Genomic DNA, 14,430 nt, shown 5'->3' on the forward strand with positions numbered 1-14,430 from the left:
TTAGCAGTGCAACATTTAGTTTGGCGTTTTTCCACTTGGATTTCTAACTCCCTTTCCAAATCCCTCTTTACAATCACCTACCTTGTTTTTTCAGGACAAAATTTCAGCAGATACAAGTTTGCAGCCAACGTTTTCCAAATATTTGACAACTATTTGATATTTAAGATTTTTCTAAGGGCATGATGACTTCAGCTGTTCACTCCTCCCTTTCCTGTAGCTCCACCACCCACAAGAAAACTACAACACACTGGTGCATTTGTTTAATTCTTTAGTCATTGAAATTGAACAAGTAAATTAGTTGCAAGGAAAAATATTCAAATATAAATTTGCTAAAGTACATTCTCCTCACAGAGGACTAACCACGTGCCACAGACCTGTGTGCAAAAAAGAGCCTATGAACAATTTTTGGAGCACAGAAGCATACCCTAGGGCAGAGGATGAGTATCAGAAGTTTCAACACAAAAAGATAATAATCACAAAATTAAGCTCTTGAAAACAGAAGCAAAAATTACAGTTGACTTTTCAGTCACAGTTGTACATCGCTAACCCAAAGCCATTACAAAAGGTCTACTAGGATTCTCTGATCCATATGACTAACCCATAGCAGGTAGAAGTCAATATAGCTCTACTGAAGTCACTGGAATCTGTGAGAACTGATATACCCCTAAATGTGGCTCCAAAAAAGCTACTGCATGTACTTGTCATATAAGCATAGAAGAATAACAGCAGGATTGTTTAAATAAAGATACACAAATATGGAATAATAGAAGAATACAAAAAGTATGAACATCACAGAACATCATTTCAACTGCACAGGCATTTCTACCCAATTGTAATTTTTAAAAAGTCTACAATTCAGTACGTACTTGAAAAGTTATAGCAACAATAGATTTATAAAGGGAAGTGTACCAGTTTTTAAGTAGAAAATACAAGTTATATCTTCCAGTTTGTATTAGTCCTAGCAAATTTCATACAGCCTTTGGTTTCAAACCAATACAATGCAATCATCATTACAGTGCTTACTTAGTATTCATTAGGAGAGGACGCTGTACAATTGAGGGAGAAAATGTGAAAATTGAGAGTACCAAAGTACCGTATTATAGAAAGTAAAGGCTGAAGCAAAAATATTCTTGGGTATATCCTGTACATCATGTAAACACACATTCAAAATAGTAAACAGGCTAAAATGCCTTCCAAGCCTCCCAAACAGATGCAATATAGCATACATGTACATATATATAGCATATATAACATCATCTTTAGGAAATATGTAGCCCATTAATTCTGTGCTTAATCATTTGTGATTCAGAAAATACATTCATATATTAGTAGTATATCTCGTGTATTATTTGGAGCTTGCTGGTTGCCATAGACAAGGGCAGATCAATTCATGCTGAGCCTTGCTTTTAACTCAGATACTGCCACTATACAAGCAACGTTCAACTGTCAAAGAACTATCTTTCTTGTTACCAGAGCTGAGAATTTTCGGATTTATGTACAGCAAATCAAGCTGAAATTCTTCGCAGAACAGTAGTTTTCCCAACTATTTTTTCCATTAATCAGGTACAGCAAGTAGTAAGCTTCTATTTCAAAAAGCAGATATGAAAATTTTCAGTAAGCACACACACAAAAAATTACTACTTGTATATATAACATTCAGTCTCTATTTTTTTTTAGTTTTGAACAGTAACACCTTGAAAAGACCAAAGTTTTTGAACGTTGTAAGATGCAACTTACTTGCTCACTTACAACTAAAACTAAAATTGAGAATTTTTTATGTTATTTATCAAAGTAGTTTTTAATAGTATTGTGACATATGCAAATCCACGGTAACAAAACGTTATATAGTATACTTGTTATAACATATAGATGTTATATAATAATATACTAGTATGAATTAGACCTTAATGCAAGAAATGAAGCTGAAGATGTCTGTAAGGAAGATCTAAGTGCTTCATACCAAGAATTCTTTCTGGCACTAAACCTTCCTCATATGTGGTTAAATCATGACTGACTTTCTTTCTTCAAAGCTTCTAGTCTTTGTAGTAATGCATTTCCAAACACCTCTCGATATGCAGGGCTGAGAGTGTCCAATAAGGAGTAGACAGTTTCATGGTATGGAGTTTGCAGTCTGTCATCAGTCTGATCAAAATCATAAGCTACTACCTGCAACAAAGAAATGGGTAGTTAAATTTCTGTGGTTACGATCACCTTGCAACTAGTATCACAACATTTAACTTTGTCAGTCAGGGTAGTACAGTAATGCGAGAACAAGAGATACCGGATTTAAATCGCAGTCTGTGCTTTATACTACGGAGCTTAATAGTAATACAGTATGTAAGACAATTTCAAATAACTTTTGTCCAAAACTCAGAATATTAGCAAAATATATGATTATGGTTTTTGAAAAGAAGTCTCATGTCCACACATTTGCACAAAAAATACAAATGGTGCAAAAAGGAATTGTATGGATGCGGCATTATTGACTGCTTTGGGTACCCAAGAAAACCAAAGATTGACACAACTATAATAAATTTCTGCTTCAATCTTCATCATTTAGTGTCTCAAATAAATGCCTGGTTATTCATTAATACCCCCTCTTGCTTTGTTGGAAGTAACTAGTTAAAGTACTCTCTTCTAGGAGAAAACATGTAGAACAGGCTTCATAAAAGTATAAGAGCAATATCTATGCTTTTTTGGTGTCAGTGAAGTATTTTTCTAGGCACCTTTTGAACATGTTCATTGTTCAAAACAAAGCTTAAGAAATTATAAATAAATTAGTTTACCCTGAGTCCTGCTTCAGTGAGCTCCAGGCAGTACCTGTTCCTTTCTCTGGTTTCCACATTGATATATGCCACATCCTCTGCACAGGGAAGGGTTTTTGAGACAAACATGTTGCTGACAGCGAACAAAACATCATTCACAACAGCTTCAGCTTCAAGTCTCATATCTTTCACTTCTGTTCCTTCAAAGTCTGTATAATCAGAATCCTCTTCAAATCCTGTATTATTGGGCAACTCCATAGGATTGCAATCAGTCTCCATTCTGCACATGGAAACATTTATTTGAGATTTATTACACCATTACACTCAATATATATTAAGGTCATAAAACACAAGATACATTTTAAGCAGACATATGAAATCTCAATGACAGCCTAGAGAATTCAAAACCAAGATGTTGAGGACAAGTGCTGAAGAAGGTTACATGAGCATATAGAGGTGATATCAGTTTCTCTGAAGTTAGTTTTTCTTAAGCAAGTTAACCCGCATTCTGTTGTATAAGAGTGTTATGATTCAGCAGTCATTAATTCTGCCCTTTGCTGATCCAGAATGCAGGAGGAAGACAAGTCATGCCTCAAAAAATTGAAGTCAATAGCAGTAGAAAATAAAAACCTACTGCTGGTGAATTTAAGGAAGACTTTAAAAAGACTGTGACCTAAATGGGTTATCGGTGACTAAAAAGACATTAACGGGAGCTTTTTGTTTACAGTCACTAAAGACTAATGCTCTTGGTCATCTTTTATGCACAGCTGTCGATACATTTCAGAGACATGAGCTTCTGCTCCTTGTGGGCAAGTGGTACCAAGAAAGGTCAGACCCAGCGGTTACCGCAGTGGCCTCTCAGGTACCAATGTGGCCGTGAGGCCTCAGCGGACACCCATAGGGAACCTGCCTCAAGCAGCAGGGAAAGAGCCCCCTGGGACGCTGTCCCGAGAGCTCTGGTAGCTGAGCCCTGCAGCCAGGAGGGAACGGGGGCTGCCAATCACCGATCCGCAACACGTCAGACAGTCACTGCACGAGATCCATCACTTCCTGCCAAACCCCACCTCGGACCTACAAACAAATTCCCAAGAGGCTGAAAGCAACCGGGGAGCTGGACACCGACCCGCGCAGCCTCCCGCGCACACGGACCGCGCCCCGGAGCGCACCCACCAGCGCCGGCGGGCGGCCGAGGCCCCGCCGCCCGACCCCGCTCGGCTCTGGACGCACCCGCCGCTCCGCTCCGCTCCGCCCCGCGTAGCGCAGCGCCCGCTCCGCCGCTTCCCGGGCCGCTCCCCGCCCTGGCGGCCCTAGCGGCCCCGGCGCCACTGCCGGCGCGACTCCCCCGGCCCCGCCACCCCCTCCGCGGCTGCTTCCGCCCCCGCCTCCTCCGCTCCCGACGCCACTTCCCGCACGTCACGGAGCCGCTGGCGGCGGGGGGAGCCGGGCGACAGGAGACAAACAGCCCCGATCGGCCCGGCCGCCCTCGCCGGCGCTGCAGAGCTGACACGGAGGGCGCTGCTCGTCCGGCCGCCGGACCGCGGCCCCTTCCCCGCTCCGCACAGCGCGGCTTCAGGGTCCCCTCCGCGCCCGCGGCCGCCGAAAAGATGGCGGCGGTGTCCGAGTGAGGATGGAGCCGCCTGTCAGCGTCTCTTCGCCCTGAGGGCGGGCAGTGCCGCCCCGCCGGGCCGTGAGGGGCGGCGGGGCGCCGCCTGGAAGCGGAACCCCCGCGGTAGCCCGCGCCGAGGGGCGAGGCCGGGCCCGGCGGCTCCTGCTCGCCTCCCTCGCACCTCTGCTCTCTGCCCGGCCCCAGTCCCGTCCCGCCGCCCGACCCCGGGGCCCCCGGCGCGCCGCCGCCATGCCGTGGCCTTTCTCGGAGTCCATCAAGAAGAGAGCCTGCAGGTACCTGCTGCAGAGGTACCTGGGCCACTTCTTGCAGGAGAAGCTCAGCTTGGAACAGCTCAGCCTGGATCTCTACCAGGGCACCGGCTCCTTGACGCAGGTCCCTCTGGATAAGTGGGTAAGAGATGCCGGCGCTTCACCCCCTCGGCTTCTGCTGCATCTGAGGGACCAGCTGATTCCCTGCCCCCGGCTGCCACCCACTTTATTTTCAATACCCAGCCTCCTTTATCTAAAAAGTTACAGCCGTAATTAGCATTTCATCCATGAAAGTCTCTGATGTACTAGCATTTAGAAAAAGAAAAGTCTATGCATTTGTTACAGATATATTTTTCTAGCCATGCTTTGATTGCGTAATTTTTAATATTAGAAAGGAAACAAAAACTAAAAGAAGGCAATAGTTGCTGGTATTTCAGGGAGAAGGAGTTTGTGTAGCCAAAACTACTAGAATTCAGTGATGTACTTGCTGAAGAGCATTTTTGCTGGCTACTAGAGATGGTAAAAACATAAAGTAATCCCTGTGGCATCTATACTTTTTCCTTATCTTGGGGACATCATGATTCTTAATTATCGTGTTATGCTGAGCTTAGTCCATGTAGGTCTCTAAGAATTGTCCCCTAGTCTTGCAGTAGTGAAAGTACTTGTTGACAAATGGAAAGCTGGTTTTAGCTGGAGTTTAGCAGGTGGGCTGTCACACTTTGAACCAACTGAGGCTTTTATTTTTCAGTCCTGGCACATACGTTTTTGTATAAGTATGTGCCTATGCACACGTATGCACACTTCTAGTGTACTGTAGACACAGACCTTTGGATTTCTGTGTTTGTAATAATTTGTAAAGTTTCTTGGTTTAATTGCCAATGTTACTGAATTCTACCTGTCAGTCAAGTGTCTGTCGTGAGGAGCCTTAAGCACTGCAGTGAGTCAGTCCTTGACTTCCAGGGTAGCACTGATCATGAACTAGGTACTCTGGCTTACTAAGTTTTCCAAAATGCATTTTTACTAGACTACATAGTGGTATTAGGCCGTGCTGGGTACATTTTAAAATACTTGTGAATTTACGATGTTTTCAAGTAATGCTTTTCCAATTGTTTGTGTGAAAATATGTTGGAAAGTGGTAGGAAACAGACATTTGCAGAAATGCTCAATGGTAGCAGTGTTTGTTGGTCTCCTGTTTGTTCATTTCTTTTTTAGCTGTGTCTGCAGCTTGTTTTCTGTGTCAGGCTTACAGTAAGGCTGGTCGCTTTAATTGAATTGTTATGCCCTCTAGTGGGTATAGAGCACTCTTTACCAGTCAAAGTGATATTATTTAAAATGTAAATACTTTGTAACAGCAGCAGTTACGGGCCGGCACTAAATATGCAGTTCTTTACGTATACACAGTGATTAAATGAATATACAGTAATGCTTAGGTGATTTTTCCCGTTTGTGGATCAGCATTTTTCTGTTCCACTTGTAAACAATGACATGTTTGAGGTTCCCTGCACGTGACTTTCTCATGTATGACAGATTGCAAAAACAGATGTCGCGGAAGTACTACACCTCTTTTTTCCCCCTAGTCATTGTAACCTTGTGCTCAATGAATCACCTCGATGACTGCATTTTTACATGGTATCCATTTTTGTGGATACTTCTGTTCATCTTAACGCTGTAGATACTTTAGCCAACATCGTGTTTATAGATTGTAGAGGTATGTAGGAATACCCAGGGCTATTAATGTAATGCCTTTGCCTTTTGGGACCTGGACTGTTTAGAGAAATCAAAATGTAATGCATAATGTTTGTGGTTGAATTTTAATATACCTCAAATAGCACTTTTGCTGCTGGTGCTGCTGTGATTTCTAGCTGGAGACTTTTGGTCAGTTATGTGGAAACGAGTCCTGTCATGGAGGCTGTGCTTCAGTTTTAAAATTTCACTTGAAATGCTCTAATTGCTGCTTTCTAGGAACAACTGGTCTGTTTATGAAGCAATTTAGCTCAAGAATGCTCTTTTTTTTTTTTTTTGCTTATAGATAGTAGATTTCTCTTTTAAAATAATAAGCAATGCGTTAAAATACCCTTATTTTTATCACCATGTACATTGGTAGTAAAAACACATCTCAGTCAGGCTTATTCAAAATATGGTAGCTAGCTTAATTTCTGTGATAGCAAAGTACTTTATAAAGGTTCAAATAATTTAAATGAACCTGTGATATTTTAAAATATAGTTTTCATTTGAAATTTTGTTTTTGCCTATCTCAGGCTGTTACCACATGTATAATTCTTATGTTTAAGTTCAATTATATTTGTACTTTTATATTTGAACTTTTATATTTATATTCAAAATAAAGTTTTTATGTCACTGAATTTTAATTGATTATTTGATTCTTAAATAATTTTACGATAGGACTGTTCAGGTTCTGTTTCTTTAAAGTTGATGTTTTTTCTTGCTGTCCTGAGTGGACTTTGGAACAGGAACTAGAAAAGCTGAACATGCAAGGCAAACAAGATTCCAAAAGCAAAGTTATTAAGCATAAACAGAGCAACAAGTTAACATGATGGGAAACTTGCACCTGGAGACATAAGAGTGAAAAATGTAATTTTCTGAAAACTTATTTTGTTTATTTTTAAATTATTCTGTATAATTGGAACATTTTAAATATGATTAAAATGGAAAACAACTTTTAAAAACAACTTTTATTTTTTCCAAAAATTTTGATGTTGAATTTATGCATTTTCTCAGGTAGAATCAGCAGCCTTGTTCAACACAGGAAGGTCAAACCCACACTTTTTCTTGCCAGTTGAAGATTTTGTCCTATTATTACAACCACAGTCTTTAGTAGGGTCTTGTTTATATTGGAAAGTTGCACTCACTGAATTTGGTATGCGATTTAGATTGTTTTTTGTTTCATTAAAGCAGCCTTGGTAGTTCTTGTTCCATAACTTCAGTTTTAACTACATTTTTGAAGCAGGGCACAAACAGGGATTCACTTTTTTTTTTTTACGTAAATGGGAAGAATGTGTTTCATCTGTATGGATGTAATAAAACCTATATAATGCAACAAGGGAGTCTTTTCTGAGCATTGTGGAAGATTTAAAAATCTGAAGTTACTACTTCAGAGCTAGTACAATACTAAGGGCAACTTGATTATAACATTTTACTATAAAGATATGACTTAGAAATGGCAAGTGTGTTACACAGCAAGAGGTGATTGTTTGGTTCCATTGATCCAGTGTCACAGAGAAATCGAAAATGAACATTACACTGAAGATACATGCTATGAGATACCCCTGTCACTAGGAGTTTAGGTACTTTTTGTACTTTTATTGTCAGCCTGTTATCAGTTTTTTCAAGTACTGCCAAAGGAAGAATAGATTTACTTTTATTAGTACTGTAGTATTTATAAGAATAAGTTAGCAGATTTTTTTTTTGAATAGCCAAAAATACAGATTATACAGCTACTGCAGAGCAATCTGTGTTATGCTGAAAGCTGGGTAATTAATGTGAAACAAATTGCAGTGGAATTGAAATACTTGAAAGTGACCATTTTTTGTCTTTCTGAGTATAATTCATTTTCTGGTAGTCTCAAAGTGTTTTATTAGTTAGATGCATAATTATGGAGATGATTTTAAAAAACATTTTTTTTTTTGTTCTCTTCTAGTGTCTTAATGAGATCCTGGAGTCTGCAGATGCACCTCTGGAAGTCACAGATGGATTTATCCAATCAATTTCTTTATCTGTTCCATGGGGGTCATTGCTACAGGATAACTGTGCATTAGAAGTAAAAGGATTAGAGATGGTCTTCAGGCCAAGACCAAGACTTGGTAGGCTTATTTTTTCATTTTAGAAAAAGAGATTCTTTACAGTTTTTCAGAGACAGAAAGCTACTCTTGCTTTAGTCAATCTTTGCCTTATTTAAAATGCCATCTAGTTTACATACATTAATGTTAGAGAATGTAATAAAAAAAAGAAACTATCAGGTGTTCATCAATTGGTTGTCAACTCAGTTGTTGTTCTGTTAAATAGCTTAAAATGATAAAATGCTCTTACTGTTGTATCTCTTCCAATACTGTGTGGAAAGGAGTTTTGATTAGCTGCTGGTTTTGGGTATTGTATGCCAAATGCTGTTAGTCAGCATTGGGAGCTGGCAGTAGGATAATACCATAGTAACCATGAAGGGGGGTTACAGAAAGGTTCTGGCTTTCTTTGGCTACTTTAGGGTAAAAGATACCTCTTCTTGTGTATTTGGAGAACAACTAATGCAATTTAATTGCTATCACAGTCTTAAATAATGACTTTTGAGTACTCTAAATACTTACCTTTATGTAATCTAATACTGAGAGGATTGGCTGAGTTCTTCTAACTTGTCTGTATCCAGATGAATCTAACTGATCTAGTGATAAATTTTCACTGGTCACCAAACCTCCATCAATTCTGCTAAGATGTGTTGTTATAGCATGTGTGGAGCACGTAATGTGTGAAAATTGTAGCTTGGTTGTCTGAAGGATTTTAGTTTGTTTTCCTTTTTATAGTGTGGAGAAGATGGAATAAAATATTTCTTTAAACGTATCATGAAGAAGAGAAAAGCATGCATAAAACCTATTTTTCATCTGTTGCAAGTTATCTTAAATAACTTACTTGCATATATATACTCTGAGTTTCATCCTTAGTTGTTTAACTGAAATTAGGTTTTGAGCTCTCTTACTTTCTGATGTAAGATTACTGCTTTAAGAGAATGATAGCATTAGGAGGAAACTTTTTATTTATTCACTTTCATCCATTTAGTTCTCTTCAATGCACTGTGCATTATAATAGAATAAACAGTGTAGAAAAACCCCTACAGAGCTGGTTTTATCACACATCTATAGCCTCATGGATGTTTCCAGACCTGAACGCTAGACTGAAATGTTTTGCCTGTTTAACATGTTTGTATTTGTGCTAGTACTTTTTTCTGCCTATACTGGAGTGTTTTAGTTGAATTTGATTAACTTTTCTAATTTAGTTTTATAGTATTTACTCACAATGGGCTTGGCATTAACTGGTAGGAATGAACTGTCAATTAAATTAATCTGGCTGATGAAAACTTGTTCAGCTTAATACCTGCCATGCTCTATGATTTTATTATGTTCTTCTTACTGTATCAGGTCTATGTTAGTAATTTAAAACGTTTTCTAATATGCTAAGATAACATCTTAAACCTTGTTTAGTCTTTCTTCATGTAGGATATGTTTCAGATGGAATAAGAAACCTTGAAATAATTCTTAAAAATAGGACTTATTTAATTTTGCCAATTATGCCTGTAAAAGCATACCAGTATAGTAAAAGAACTCCAGAAATTATTCACTTAAACCAGTGCTGAAGACTGATTACGCTGTTAATTACTTGGTTTCCTCTTATTTACACTGAGTTTTCAAAAACCAGAATCTTGCCAATGCAATCTAAGTAGATTAAAATAATTTTAAAATAGTAAAGTCTATAAAGAGAGATTGTAACTAAATTTGTTTTTAAGTATGACTTCTCACTAAACCATTGAAATTCTTTCCTGGGTATGCCAAATGTATTACTTTGTTTTGTCTTTATAGTTTCATAATGTTCACAGTCAAATTTATTAAGACTTCTTTTACTCCACAGCATCTGGTTCTGAGCCTATGTATTGGTCAAGTTTTATGACCAGTAGTATGCAGCTTGCAAAAGAGTGTCTTAGCCAAAAACTGACAGATGAACAAGGAGAGGGGTCCCAGCCTTTTGAAGGACTTGAGAAATTTGCAGAAACTATTGAAACAGGTATGAATTAATTACTGAAATCTGAATTAACATCTGAGATTAACTTGGTTTATGTTGTGTCTTGGTTTTACAAAATGGATCTCAATTGCCATAACTTATCTGACAAATTTTCATTTGTTAGCATTACTTGTAAAATTTAAAGAGGAAGGGAGGACAGTTGATCTTGCTTTTGAAGCAGAGAAAAAATGCCCTATTTGCTTACTAAAATATTTGTATACTTCCTTCAGTGGACAGAATGAACCATGTTTCAGGGGAAGTTGGTGTTTGTTTTCACCAGAATAAATCCAGCCGAATCTGCACCTGAGTGATTGGTGAGATGCCCTAGTTTTGGAGATGCCAGTTTAATTCATCACACAGACTTAGATTGTTAGTAGTGATGCTGTTGAGGGAGAAACGGAGAATGTTTTTTCAGCTGTTTTTATGCAAAGCTGACCTGTTATGATATATCATGCCACCATAATCACACCATGTTGATAGAAATACTTTAGAAATCTTGTTTTTTTGTTGGAGGTGTTTTTTTTAAATGGAAGAAAATAAGGCCTTATGACCACATTATGTGGTGGAGAACTTAGTGCTGAAAAGTGTGAGCTAAGGGAAATGTTCAATCTAGAAATGGAGTTATTCAGTCCAAGCAGTGTGGTGCTGCCCAAGGTTTAGGAGTTCAGATATGGTGCAAAATGAAGCAGATACTTTCTTTGGGGATCATCCACACTGAGCTACAGAACAACTTGGTTTGAGCTGTCACTTGCTCAAACATCCAAGCCTTAAAGACCAGTTGTACACTATGGGTGTACATATTGGACATTTAGTAGGAGTTACCATTATCTCTTGGTGTCTTGTTACATTGTTAAACTCGATTATTTCCACTGAAATAAGGGCTGAGAACTTAAACAAAATGAAAGACCGTTTGAGTTAATTACAAAAGTATTTGTTAAGTAACTTGACTTAATTGCCTACACTGTATTTTTTTGTTTTATCTTTTAAGTTCTAAGAAGAGTGAAAGTTACCTTTTTAGATACTGTTTTGCGAATAGAACATGTGCCAGAGAACTCTAAAAGTGGAACTGCACTTGAAGTCAGAATTGAAAGGTAAACATTTTTTTCTTTAATCTGTAGATTTTTTTTTTCCTAAGGCACTTTTTGCCATTTCTTGCAGAATACATTTCATTCATGCACACATATTCTTAGTATACAGTTAGACACTAGCTCTTGAGTACCTCTTCTGAGTGGAGCATTTTCTCCACTCAGTTTCCACTTAACATCTTTACACTAAGGATATTCAACCATCGAATTAGAAGAGTTCTGGGTTATTTTCCCAAATAAAAGTGTTCATCAACTTCCACAGTTAATGAATACCATTTCTTAGATGTTCAACAGTTTTATGTAGATTGTTGGCACATCAGGCCATCTCTTCAGTTTAGAAAAGGGACCAACCCTTTTGAGTAAGACACTTCAGATCTTTTCAGAAAGAAAGGTACACTCCTGGGGGAAACAACCCAAACAAATGGAAAGAGTTTAGGTCCTTTGTGAACTTTCAAAAGAGCCCATGTGACTTCTGTAATTATTTTGAGCTTAGAATACTCTACACTTTCTTAAAGTAGATTTTTTTTTAACCTATAGGAGAGTGTAATCATACTTTTTTGCAAAGTATTGAGATCAGTACCAGATAAAACTGATGCTTACTGAGAGTTGCTAATGAAGTATATTTGGTTTTAAACACTTGAAAGCTTCAGGTTGTTAAGCTCAGTTCAGGAAAGATTAATAATCAATTGTGATTATTTTTCTAATTGAAGTCCATTTTCAGAACAAACCTTTTGTGATTTAAAAACTGTATTGAAACAAACTGTTAAATAACGTGTTGTTTTGACGTTTGATAGAATTTATTTATGGAAAAGTATATATATTTTTACACTGCAAATACCATCATGTGTAGACTTGCATCTTCTGAGAGCTGACTGTTTATACTGTCTCTTATAAGAAATTCAACATCATAGAAATTCTACAGGATTGTAGCATATTCTCTCAATTTTCAACTTTCATTTTGACAGAATGTTACTTTCAAGTAGTGCTATTAGACAGCAGAAAAGTATTAGATGGCAGAGTTTTAGAAAGTTCAGAATCTGAAGCAAGAATTGTGTGTGTCCTAATGGAAAGATAAGTTTAGAAGCATTGGGCAGACTCCTTCACCTTCTGGTCAGATTAGATGTAGGGATAATACACTGGGGTATGTTTGCAGTGGAAGCATGTCTCAGTTTTCCTGTGGTGTTCCATAGAAAATTTAAGGTTTCCACCCATTCCCAGAGAGTGGTGGATTTTCCATTCGTGACAGTGAATGGCATTGTAAATAGTATGAAGAGAGAGAGCATGCACAAACTTAAAGGCTAAGGAGCCCAATAGAAGTAACAATTTGTAGGCACCCACCATCTTTATTTCCTTTCTTTTGTCTCTCAGAACTATGTACTGTGATGAAACTGCAGATGAGTGCTCTGGAATTAATGTACATCAGCCCATGGCTTTTGCTCACAAGTTACTGCAGCTCTCAGGTGTCTCTTTCTTCTGGGATGAGTTTCCTGCATCAGCAAAGTCCTCCCCAGTGTGTTCAGCTACACAACTGGTAAAATTAAATACGTTATATGAGGGTGTAAATTGATGAAAGAATATATTGTTACACTAATATACTAGGTTAATTCTAAAGGATACAAGAGTTGAACTTTTACTTGAATCTATGTTTGATAAGTTTTATAATCAATTGCTGTTGATTTGAGGAGGGGGAAGGAAATGGAGACTTTAGGACTGAGTAAAGTTTAGAACATATTGTATTGGAATCTGGTTACAACTTTAAGAAGTACCCTCCAATTCACTGTTCTCTGGAAACTTACTCCTCTTTTTTGCAAAGGCCTAAGGCTTCACATTGTACATGCTTTGTTTTTTTCACAGATCAATACATATTTTCAATGCCATTGTCATATTTATAGTTATGTAAAATGATTATTTGTGTGATATGCTTATTTGAAATGCTTCTGGTTTTTTTCTTAAGAAATAGGGTACATTCTTATTCTTTTCTCTGTAATGTTTTAAGGCAACTGAACCAAAGCTTTCACCTAGCTGGAATCCAAAAATCATTTATGAACCACATCCCCAGTTAACAAGAAACTTGCCAGAAATTACTCCTTCTGACCCTGTCCAGATCTGTAAGCTGATTGGTAGAATGGAGTTGAGCCTAACATTAAAGCAAAATGAAGTACTTCCTGGAGCTAAGGTTAGTCATGCTTTCCTGGTCTTTAACTAAATTAATAGTTCTGTAGAATTTTTTTTTTTCTACTACATCCAAAAATTGGTAAGATTCTCAAGGGAGCAGAATGCACTTAGTTTTCTTGTATATTCTTTGTATTCAAACTGAAATCCATTAAAGGAGAATTTCTGTATGTTAGAAAGAGACTGAATTTAAGTGTTCAACAAAACAAGTAGATGTGGTGCTTCAATATGTTTTAGTGGGCAGGGTGGTATTCAGTTGAAGGTTGATCTTGATGATCCAAACTTAATGATTCTCTGATTCTGTTCTATGAATTTATGTATTTGAGTTAATTCTGAGAAAATTATTTTGTTTTCATGAAACTCCCACTATTATTCATTTGTCCTTTTTTCTTGTAGCCCTATGACTGATTTGCCTACATATGTGTGGAATGTGTAACTTTGATTTTAAAGGGTGTAATTCTCTTCAACAATTACAAGTAAACTGTAAATGATTAATTAAGTTAAATAATTTCAGACTTGCGGCATTATAAAACTAACATGAACATTTCTACTTGTGAATTTTTATATTAAAATCTACAGTAAATCAAATAATAATGCCATAATGAAATACTAAAAATTTCTATTTATATAAATGTAATATTTATTTTACATAAAGATGCAGGAAGCAAAGCAGTTGAAAATAAAGCCCTATTTTCCTAAAAAAGTGTGAGTATATAAGTAAAGTTGTGTAAATATATTCCCCTTGTCTCCAAATT

At 37.6% G+C, this 14,430-nt stretch overlaps 2 protein-coding genes across 9 annotated transcripts in view; one reads left to right on the top strand and one right to left on the bottom strand.

Annotated features, from left to right (window-relative positions):
• Positions 1–255: 255 nt before the first annotated feature.
• Positions 256–4,797, bottom strand: GSKIP (GSK3B interacting protein). 6 transcript variants are annotated; one of them, XM_027637658.1, is made up of 3 exons: positions 4,684–4,797; positions 2,787–3,045; positions 256–2,166 (listed from the first exon to the last, which is right to left on the bottom strand). In XM_027637658.1, the coding sequence occupies exons 2-3, from the start codon at positions 3,042–3,044 to the stop codon at positions 2,005–2,007; spliced, it is 420 nt and encodes a 139-aa protein (XP_027493459.1). In that variant the 5' UTR covers position 3,045; positions 4,684–4,797; the 3' UTR covers positions 256–2,004. The 6 variants fall into 6 exon arrangements, with proteins under 6 accessions (XP_027493459.1, XP_027493454.1, XP_027493458.1 ...); XM_027637653.1 differs by having other exon boundaries at positions 4,669–4,783; XM_027637657.1 differs by lacking the exon at positions 4,684–4,797 and adding an exon at positions 3,993–4,013.
• Positions 4,221–14,430, top strand: part of ATG2B (autophagy related 2B) — a 48,051-nt gene continuing 37,841 nt past the window's right edge. For 2 of the 3 annotated variants that reach the window (XM_027637650.1, XM_027637652.1), the window contains exons 1-6: positions 4,621–4,782; positions 8,299–8,461; positions 10,269–10,421; positions 11,407–11,509; positions 12,872–13,034; positions 13,500–13,679. In XM_027637650.1, the coding sequence (XP_027493451.1) occupies positions 4,621–4,782; positions 8,299–8,461; positions 10,269–10,421; positions 11,407–11,509; positions 12,872–13,034; positions 13,500–13,679 (924 nt within the window). Of the gene's footprint in view, positions 4,783–8,298; positions 8,462–10,268; positions 10,422–11,406; positions 11,510–12,871; positions 13,035–13,499; positions 13,680–14,430 lie in introns of all 3 variants that reach the window. The other variant, XM_027637651.1, reaches the window with a different exon arrangement.

This window comes from Corapipo altera, unplaced genomic scaffold (assembly GCF_003945725.1).
Source record: "Corapipo altera isolate COAL_440 unplaced genomic scaffold, ASM394572v1 23, whole genome shotgun sequence".
Lineage (NCBI taxonomy): Eukaryota > Metazoa > Chordata > Aves > Passeriformes > Pipridae > Corapipo > Corapipo altera.